Below are 11,115 nucleotides of genomic sequence, written 5' to 3' on the forward strand. Positions count from 1 at the left end.
TGGAGGATCGATTGGCGCTACGACCTCCTAGAGATCGTCGCAATGCCAGCAGCAGTCTTCTCCCACTTATTTTCAGGTACAGTGGCTTTCATGACCTATGGATCTGCAGCCCGCTCCATCGAGAGACAATTATTGTTTGATACCGTCTCCTCGTCAATCTCCTTCGCGAGACAGTGGCTGCTCAACTCCTTCCTCTTCTTCGGCTACCCAATCTGCTCCACAGAGAGACAGCAACTGTTGCCCATCTCTTGCTCATTCTGAGCCCCACCCTTCCCCACCCTCGACTACTCAGGTTCGAGAGGCTACCTCTGGGAGATCTTTGGCACCCCAAATACCTTCTTCGGCACGACCGGCGGCACTTCCTTCATCATCAGACATTTCGGAGTCCATCATCCATGAGTTTTTGGATTCCCTATCTACTTCAGAGAGGGATTTAGAGGGGGATGTTATTTCTTTGCCCTCAGAGGGGGCATCTACTTCTTCAACTTCAGCAGGGGCCCCAGATCTTTGACACCCCAGATCCCTTCTTTAGCACGACCGGCGGCACTTCCTTCGTCATCAGACATTTCAGAGTCTGTGATCCATGAGCTTTTGGATTCCCTATCTACTTCAGAAGGGGAATTAGAGGGGAATGTTATTTCTTTGCCCTTAGAGGGGGCATCTACTTCTTCTTCAACTTCAATGGGGGCCCCTCCACCTCTCACCTTAAAGGAGGAACCTACTCCACATGAAGTTCTTCACCCATCCTCTACTTTCTTGGGGTGGCTGTCTTCGACCAATCATCTCTTCTTCTAATACCCAAGATCTTCAGGTACACCCTAGATCGGGATCTCGGCGGTTCAACCACGACTTGGTGACGAGGCCTTCGTATTCCTTCGAGCGTGGATGCGCGGAGCTAGTGGCTTCTCTCCCGAGGTTGTGTTTCAGGTTCTCTAGTTCACTCTGTCTACTGGTCTTTACTGCAGGTTCCCTTTTTGATGGAAATCTTGGATCTTAGGGATCCTCTACATCTTCTTCCTCCTCTTCTTCTTGCCTTCATCCCTTGGTCAGCATGAAGCCACCTCCCGAGATCGAGTACGGGCATATCCTTATGGTTCTCGGCACTACACAAAGTCCAACATTCCTCCCATGCATTGCATGTTTTCATCATCTTTGTATTAGGACGCTTGAGCAAGTGAACAATTTCTTCACGAGAGACACTGTCCAAGTGACACCTGCTGCATGAGCATTCTTCAACATGTAGCATTGCATCTTCTCTCTTCTCCATGTTTGCCGAGTTCACTCCATGTTCCTCCCCACAAACCCTACTATCGCGTTGGTGCGTCATCTTTTGACAGATGATGTAGATGGATGGGACCAACTATAGGCTATCTTCAACCTACTGTACAAGAGTTTACAACCAAGAAAACGCATGTAGAGTTAAAAAAACAAGCTCGCTTTATAGGGAAAAAGGAAAGAGAAGTGGAGTAGCACAAGACAACTATCCCACCATATGTCATGAAGTGTGACAAATGATATGAAACTTGGAAGCTTATGTAACAAGTGTCCCCACACTTGTCTTTTCTCTGTGGTCTTCCTCTTTGGACTAAGTAATGCCAAGAATAGGAACAACAAATTTAGTAAACACTGTCAAAACACGACTTAATATTATTTGAATGTCATCCCTCTTTTTTAGAACTAGCATTTTTAGACCAATCTCAAGCTTCTAAATTTTATGAATCTCCTAAAACTTAGAGCCTGGATGTCATGTGAAAGTTCTTTACGAGTACATTACAAAAACAATACTGAAATTTTTATACGAGTTTTCAATGCAAAAATATGTGCATTTTAAGCTTTTAACCTATACATGCACAAAGTATAGACATTTCATGATCATTCCAGCTTGCTAATTGTAACTACTTGTTCTAGCATATCTAGCCCACTCTTCAAAACATTAATTCTTTCTGTGCGAGTTGACCTTGATATGCTTAAGTTCTAGTCACATGCGCCTAATTGGGTCATACAGGTGAAAGTATGTACTATCTTTTCTTTAACCCACTACATGGGTCCACTATATCCTGTGACCACCACTCATCAATGGCCGACAACTAGCAATAGGAGGCGAGAAGAATTGTTGGTTTTCACAGATGGCTATTTGGATGAGCCTACATGGTTTGGATATTGACCGTCTTCCACCTTTGGATTATAGCCTTGACTGCCTTACACTTTCTCTCAGCCGATCAGAGTTAAACCAGGTGATCAAAGCTGATATCTTGAGGATTGAGACGGCAAGGACATGGATCCACCAACCACTCCCTAAACAGACATAGGGTCCTCTTGGCCTAAACAAATCAAACATCAAAACCTTAAAAACAACTGGCCCTCTTAGCATAAAGAAATCAAACAAACCAGCTCATATAGATCCCTCCTTGGAAGAAGGCAGATATACGAAAATACGCTCTATTCCAAGGGGAAAATAGGGCTCTTAGCCCTAAACTAGATGCATCAAGCTATGACCCATACCTCCTGCATATACAGCAAGAGACCTACACATAACATGTCATCTAACCAATCTATGGGTCCAGGATAATAGTGGTAGATGGGTCTTGACTACTCTTTGCACTACCCATATCAACCATCGCCTGCCATATAACGCGTGGTCTGATAACATTTCCCACAAGCGACTAGGTCCTGTCTCATTATCAAGAACAACATCCGGACCAGGACCACAGTTGAAGAAGAGGTCCTCTTCATAAGAAAAATTGGCTAGTAAATCTGCAAACCGATTGCAAGAACGTAGAATCAGCTGAAGAGATATGCTCTCAAATTCATCAAGTAGGGTTATAGCAGTTCAATGATACATACGAAGGATAGGATTCTGGAATGTATATGTCTCATTGAGTTGATTTAAGATCAGTTGTTTGGGAATCCCCTTTTACTAATAACTGTCGAATACCACCTTTCTTGGCAACATTCAATCCCATAATCAAGGCTTTATACTCCGCCATGTTGTTAGTCAATCCTACCCCGAGATAAGCAACTAATTTCATATTAACTCTATGTCGGGAATCTCGAATAACTACTCCAACACTCCCTTTTTTATTGGGGCCCTTGGATGCCCCATCAATGCACTTATCTTTATATCTAGTAAGTGCAAAGGAGACAAATCTAATAAACTATTAAATATACAAAATAATGGAATGATACAAATTCTTTTTATCATGTTACGACAAATCAAGTTTACCACATGCAAGAGCAAGGTAGTCACCAAACACAAAATTAACAAGGTATAATATAAGCAGACAACAAAAATATGGGACTATACAAAACAAAAGCAGCATAAACAAATGTTTAAAGACAGAAAATGTCACAAGGATGTGAAATTTTATTGTTTTACTTAGCATTTGATTAAAAGTTAATCAAATGTGCTGATGTGACTTGCACATATGAGATCCAAGTCAATTCTTTCACAATGTGGAATCTAGAACCCCAAGATATTAGTCGGTGTCAAAGATAAAAGTTGTAATAAGTTATGTGTCACAGGTACTAAGTGGTATCTGTTGTCAAATTTTGACCTAGACCAATTTATTGGCTACTAATGTCAGTGGTGACATTAAAAACTAAGCATTAATTAAGCCAGCCAGTCTAAGGGTCAATAACTGCTTAAGGATACTTGAGAGACAAACTGGCCTAGCCAATTTAATTATTGGTTTGTGAAGTAATTTTTTAACACTAGAGTAATTATTAAATTTTAATTTTTAAAATTAATATTCTGAAAATTAATTTAATAAGCTAGATAATGCTAAAAAATGGGATTAGAAGGCTGCCACTTGGCAAAACTTGTCCATGTAGGTGGAAAAAACGTTTTTAGAGACTAGTGGAGTCTATTCCAGTCATTGTGAGGGAGAGAAGCTATCAGAGAGTAAGGATAAGCTACTCATGTGATTTGCAACCACCATGGATCAATCCTGCAATATGTGATAGCAATATGGATCCCTCCAGGAGCAAGTGACGGCAACCCAAGGTCTTTCTGGTGCAGATGTAAGCATACAAGAGGGAACAGTAATCTTTCTAACAGCTTCTTGGGCTAGTTGAGCAGGATAGCAACAGTTTTTCAGCATTGAAACTCTGAAATTTCTCTCTCTACAATATTCTCTCTCATTCTCGAGCCATCTCTCAAGTTATCTCAACATTTTCCAACAGTTTGAACCATCAAAAAAAGAAATTTTAATCAATCTCTACTGTAAACACTAATTCACATCAAAATTTTGGGTTTTGACAACCGCCTCGAGATACATGCTCAAAATTGAGGACTTAAGACTCGAATTCCAACACCTGAAATTGAGGACTTTCGGGAGATTCAAAATGCCAATCTACCAATATCAAATTTGGGGTTGAATATGTCTTTCAAGAAGGAAGGTGAAGACCAATTCCCAAGCAAACCAAGGAGGAAATTGGTTTGGAGCTTTGTTGGTCAATTTTAATAGCAAGAGGCACGGGGATTAGTACAAGAGGTCAAAAGATCTCTATTGTCCTCCATCCATTTGCAATAAAAGTTAAAGAAATACCACAAGGGGTGCCAGTTTTGGGGCCAACAATCTATCCAATGTCCAAGATTGTATAGTAAAGTATGCATTTCAATTTTGTAAATTTGTTAATTGTTGTAATTAAGTGCTTAATGAGGTTTCACCACCCTCTTCGAGAAGGAAGGCTTGTTTTAGAAAACATAGGGAACCACCATGTAGAGATGGAGAAAACAAGTCATTGAGCCTCTAAATGAGGTTGTCCAACTTGAAAAAAAGATCGCCCAACACAGTCAGTTCATGGTTGAGTCTGTACATGTGGTACAACAACTGGGCACAAAGATATTTTAGGCATTTTATTTGCCAACATTTATTGTGTTTTGGCATTATTTGCAACCAGTCGAGCAGCATTTAATGTTGGCTGACCAATCATATTTTTGGTATTTATTTGGCATATATATTCTCAGGCTCCCTCCTCCACATTCATTCATCACCTAACAGTTCTTGGAGAGAGAGAGCATGTGCAAGTGCCTCCACAACCGGTGACTCACATTGCTTTTGTACTGTCTCATGTCTTGGTATATGGATTCCATTTCCTGAGCATACATTTGAGTTCTTATCTATATTGTGTTCTTTCTTTCCCTTTCTCTTTTGTCTTGTGTTTCCACAGTTTATTACAGCTTATGATTACGCTTCCATTACTGCACCACTTCTAACATGATATCAGATTTCAAGATTTATGTTCATGCTGTGTTTTCTTGCTGATTTCAGGATTGTTTTCACCTTGCTGATCAGGCAGCTACTGCTCCAACCAGGTAACCTGTTTTACTTGCATTTTTTGCTGACGTTAGCATTTGTACAACTTGTGCATCAGTTTCAGCCTATGTTTTGGTGCCTCAGCATCTCCTTCTGACTGGGCGCTTGCATTATCCAACCGTTTTTGCTGTTTTTGGCAGTTTTTGACTGATTTCTTGACTTTTTACAGAAACCTTTGTCTTATTTTGGTTAGATTTTGGGTTATATTGTATGTGAACTCTTGCTTTTTGTAGTCTATGCTCGTGTTTTGGCTGTGTTCCCTCTCCAAATCCCTTCTTTTCTCTACTTCTTTTCTCAATCCTCTATAGATAGCTCCTCCATGCAATATCCACTGATGACAAGCTCCATGGACCTGATTATTACACGTGGATTGTGGTGATGAAGGCTTGGTTTATCCACAAGCGGTTATGGTACATGGTTGCCGGAGCTATGGCACGTCCTCAACAGCCTTCTCATGTTCCATCTGATTTTGATGAAGACAACCATGAGGAGACACTACTTACGTGGGATTCGGATGATGCCCGTGCTTATTTGACCTTACTTTGGTGTATTTTTAAAGAAGTCCTACCAACGGTCACCTCCTGGAAGATAGCTTCAGACGTATAGTCGAAGTTGTACTTGATGTACAAGGCTCCTTCCACCATGAGGGCCATTACTCTCTATGGCCAGCTCCAGCAACTGAAGTTTGAACCCAAAGATACGATTCAATCATTCCTACTTAGAGTTATGCAACTCTAGGACCAGCTTCGCATTATACAGTCTATCCTATCAGAGACACATCTTGTTGGTACGATACTCTACAAGTTTCCTCCAGAGTTTGATGGAGTGGTGAATACTTTAAGGGCGCACACATCTACGACTCTTGTCAATTTTCTTCATATGTCCTCGATGCTACTTGAGCACGAGACGACTTTGCGACTACAAGGAGGCTTTTGTCACTCTTGTAGCTTCAGAGAGGGATTTGAAGATAAAGAAGTCGAAAGCCCAATGTTACCACTGCGGCAAGAAGGGTCATTTACGGAAGGACTGCAACGAGTTAGCGGCTTCCAAGAAGAATGAGGAGCAAAAAACGAAGCGGGATACAGACTCCTCCGACGAGTCATCATCTGCCTTATATTCCGACTTAGCTCCTCCAGCCAAGGCGAAGTCCAAGGTATGGAAGGGATCCTCTTCTTCAGATTGTGGGAAGGGCTTGGTGGCCCTTTCCTCAGCTACTTTCTAATGGTGGTGATACAATCATCCCTCACGACTCTCCATGCCAAAGAGAGAGTGTGAGAGTGGTGAGATGGAGTGGCCATGCCTCATCTATATTTCTATATAGATGCACAAGATCCAGCGAGAGACGTCCCTAACGCATCGACCGAAGTCTGGCAGGTTCAAATCTTGGAGCTAGGATTGACATCCAGGTTCATGATGGGCTAGTTACCTGACAGAGCGGGTGGCTTTCGCCTAGAGCTCACATGAGGGACACTTTGGCGGTCTGGCCAAAGAAGGGGAATTCATGGTCATTTCTGTGTTGCAGCATTGGTGACAGGATGGTCACATATGCTACATCAGAGGCATTGTTGACAGACATTGAGAGCTGCTATGATCTTCTCTATCTTCAGGAGCTAGTACGATCAACATCAACATCAGGTTCTCTCCAAGGCACCTTGGTGGTGGCTTGCGCGCCCACTACTTGGGTATACATGGTTCTACTATGATGGGCATTGTTGTATCTAGTCTTATGCGACATTATCATTGTATATTGTATTGTATCAGATCACCCATGATCTGAGAGAAGGTATTAGCAGATTAGTCAATTCATGGTTGAGTCTGTACATGTGGTATAGCAAGCTGGGCACATAGATATTTTAGGCATTTTATTTGCCAGCATTTATTGTGTTTTGGCATTATTTGCAACCAATCGGTCAGCATTTAATGCTGGCTGACCAGTCATATTTTTGCCATTTATTTGGCCTATATATTCTCATGCTCCCTCCTCCACATTCATTCATCCCCTGACAGTTCTTGGAGAGAGGGAGCATGTGCTAGTGCCTCCACAGCCGGTGACTCACATTGCTTCTGTACAGTCTCATGTCTTGGTATATGGATTCCATTTCCCGAGCATACATCTGAGTTCTCATCTGTATTGTGTTCTTTTTTTCCCTTTCTCTTTTGTCTTGTGTTTCAGCAATTTATTACAACTTATGTTTACGCTTCCATTGCTGCACCACCTCTAACAATATAAAGGTTGGCAATGGTAAAATGTTATTAGCGAATATTGTCAATTCATGTGTGACTCTGTGAATGATTCAATGGGTTGGGCACATTTCTTTTCAATGATTATGTGGTTGTCCATCTTTGATGCCTATCGTATGGTTGACTAATCATCATTATGCTGGCCAAAATTTATTATACCAAATTGCTAGTCAACCTAATCATACTAAGGGCCTACTTATAGGCCATGCACTCCCTCCTCCAATCATTCAATTCAACATTCACCGACATGCGGATTTTGGCAGAGGAACGAAGCCAATGCCAATGACTCATTGTTATATCCAATTGTCTCATGTCTTGATATATGAAGACCATTTCCCAAGCATTCATTTGAGTTCTCATTTCAATGCTCTTCTTTTTCTTTGTACTCTCTCACTCTCTTTCTCCTCTCATGTTGTGCACTCTATTACAGCAAGTTTACACACTTCCATCGCTACACCTGCTTCTGACATGGTATCAAATGTCTGTGTTTGTAATATTGGTCTTGTTTACTACTGTTACATATCTGCATTTTCATCTCTCTACTGCTGTTCAGACCTATATTGATTACCATGACTGCTGATTCAGCATGCTACAGAATTTTGATCAATATACAGCCCCAGAATCCTATATTTTACTAGCATTGAGCAGCCCTTTGCATTTTGCTTATCTGCTTCCTCTGCAAGCTGGATGGCTGCATTTAATACCGGTACTACCTGCATTTTGCCTGTCTACCTCCTGCAGGGTAGGAAGCAACCTGTTTTCTCCAGTTTTACTGCAGATATTACTTAATCGACCTGTGTTTTTATGAGTTGACCCTGTGTTTTCTGCTTTTATTGTGTGTGCAGGCTGGGCCATCGTGTTTCCAAGTCTTTTCTCCTATCGGTTGGTTGTGCTTGATCCACTTTTGTAGCACTCTTCTTTTTTTTATGAATTTTTGTGATTCATTGCTCAGCTTTAGAGAGGGGTCTTGTGTATTGGTTTCATGTTTTCAAACACTATTGCTGCACTCACTTCTGATAAATGCGTTGGCAGCTCCTGAAGCAAGAAACACGGTCTATAGCAAACACAAATCAGCAGAGATTCAAAGATCACTCGACGGCCCTCTTACACACCCATCCAAAGACCCTAAAACCATCCCATAAAACCCATGAAATGACTAATGCTGGCAATAGCAGGGTTAGGATGCAAACCAGAAGAACATAGCAGCAGGGATGTCTCTAGGGCAATCACCAAGTCTCATCATCGTCTTGCATTTGGAGCAGCACGGTTTCTGCTGGACAGATGAGCTGTGTTGTGAGCTTGTGAAACATCTCAGCAGGACAATTACAACTCCCATGACAACACTGATCTATGCCTCACAGAGTCCACCAGAGATTGGTGCTTAAGGCATGTTCATTTTCTTTTTCTGCTTCTGAAAACTCTCGTGCATTATGGTGGATGGAGGTGTCTAGGAAACCAGTTCCTGTTTCTGAAAAGTCTCGTGCATATGTGGTGGAGGCGTCTAGGAAAGAAGTTCTGATTCGGAAAACTCTCGTGCATGTGCACAAGGGAAGCAAATGTATATAACGGTGATGAATGCACTTGTAAAACAGTTCATCAAAGAATGCTAACGTATTTTATGATGCATGCAACATTGGCAAGAAACATAAGCCATAGTCACAAGTGAAGGTCATTTTGAGACTTGACAATTGCAAGGATGGTAGCTTCTTTCAATCCCATGTCCCATTCCATGTGACTATATAATCACAAGTGATGGCAATTCCTTCCCATCCTCCTCCCGTGTTGCATCATTTGTGACTATGATGTCATAAGCATATGGAGCAATAAAATTTAGCGGAGGAAGAGAATAACAATTATGTCACATCCAGTAAGAAAGTTGGGCAGAGGAAGCAAATAACATTGACAAGAAACATAAGCAAATGCAGAAAAGGAAACACAGTGCGGGCTTACGGTCCATCTCCATCGCATGCGTCGCAGTCACGGGAGAACTTCATCTGCATGGCTCGGGAGCTGGTGAGGGGTATGAGGCCGAGGCGGTGGGCGATGAACTCGTCATTGAGGACGGAGGAGTTCATCTCAATCTCCACAAGGTCGATGGCGATGGTGGGGACCTCCGCCAGGACAATGCGGCGGAGGGCGTTGGCCATGCTGGCGTCCGTGTCACGCAGCTCGAACTTGAGGAAGTCGTCCTTCATCTCGCGGATGCGCACGCTTGGAAAGCGCTGGTTGCTCACGCCATCGTCCTCCATCTCCTTCTGTCACGAGCAAACCCTGCTTGCGCTCTCTCTCTCTGTCTTTCTCTCTCTATGTGTCTGTGTCTGCCTTCCTCTCGTAGCAAGCCTCCCAAGTTTTTTCAAATGGTATATGCGCTCACATATGCGGATCTCCGCGTAGATACAGATATATAAGCATACGTATAGACAAATACATGTCTAACCACGTATATATTATTATATGTACTACACGTAAAGCACAAGACCAAGCCAATACTTTGCTCTGGTGTTGCTAACAATTAGGGCACCTAGGTTGTGCATCACAAAAACAAAGTGCACTTCATACCATAAGCCACACTTTACATGGTAAGAATGTTTTATGTATCCATGAAAGTATGTAACTTTGTCTCATTAAAAGAGTTGCATGACCCCTCTAACAACCCTCTAAGAGTGCTGGGTTGTAGCAAACATGCAATTGTGTGTGTACATGCATAAATGGTGTGTATTTGGGTATGTATATGTGTTTGTGCACATGTATGAGGACGTGCAATGTGGAGGTAAATTTGAGCACTTTTTTAGGGGCTAAGAATATAAGTGGCCACATTCAAATGTGTAGATCCTAGTGCTTCTTGTGTGTGCACATATTTGAGCATATTTAGACATTTGATGAGGTTAAATGTGAGTGATAAGAGAGCAATAAGTTGTGTGTGGACTTAGAAGCCAAAACGATGTCAATGCATGTCAATGGGGAGGAGAGAGAATGTGTGTGCGTGCACGTGTGTGCGCATGCATGTACACATATACCCATACACGTGTGTCTGCATGTGTGTGTGTGTGTGTGTGTGTGTGTGTGTGCTTGCATATATCTATACTTATAAATAGGTGTATACCATTGAAGGATTGTGTTGGTATAGAAAGAAATGAATAATATATTTACGATAGTGTGAATTTGTACATTGGTTCAGTTTTCTCTTTTTATTCTTATTTCTAGATGACAACACACAATGGAGGAATTGAACTCAAGTCCACTTGGTCACATGCATTCATCTACCAATTGAGCTACAATCATTGCTCTCTCTCTCTCTCTCTCTCTCTCTCTCTCTCTCTCTCTCTCTCTCTCTCTCTCTCTCTCTCTCTCTCTCTCTCTCTCTCTCTCTCTCTCTCTCTCTCTCTCTCTCTCTCTCTCTCTCTCTCTCTCTCTCTCTCTCTCTCTCTCTCTCTCTCTCTCTCTCTCTCTCTCTGTGTACTAAGTGCTTTGCATCTAGGCTACACAAAGAATAGCACCAGCCCGATGCTTCACTCTAGCATTACTAACACATAGGGCACCTATGCCACACATCACA

At 42.1% G+C, this 11,115-nt stretch overlaps 1 protein-coding gene across 1 annotated transcript in view; it reads right to left on the reverse strand.

Annotated features, from left to right (window-relative positions):
- LOC148026796 (DNA-directed RNA polymerases II, IV and V subunit 3-like) overlaps nt 1–9,928 on the reverse strand; it is a 31,269-nt gene extending 21,341 nt beyond the window's left edge. Inside the window, exon 1 of the mRNA XM_087691324.1 lies at nt 9,510–9,928. Coding sequence (XP_087547450.1) covers nt 9,510–9,808 — 299 coding nt within the window. The 5' untranslated portion in view covers nt 9,809–9,928. The remainder of the gene's footprint in view (nt 1–9,509) is intronic.
- Nucleotides 9,929–11,115: the final 1,187 nt, after the last annotated feature.

The sequence above is a fragment of the Lygodium microphyllum genome, chromosome 13 (assembly GCF_053477565.2).
Source record: "Lygodium microphyllum isolate KBCC chromosome 13, Lygodium_microphyllum_v1.1.10, whole genome shotgun sequence".
NCBI classification, from domain to species: Eukaryota; Viridiplantae; Streptophyta; class Polypodiopsida; order Schizaeales; family Lygodiaceae; genus Lygodium; species Lygodium microphyllum.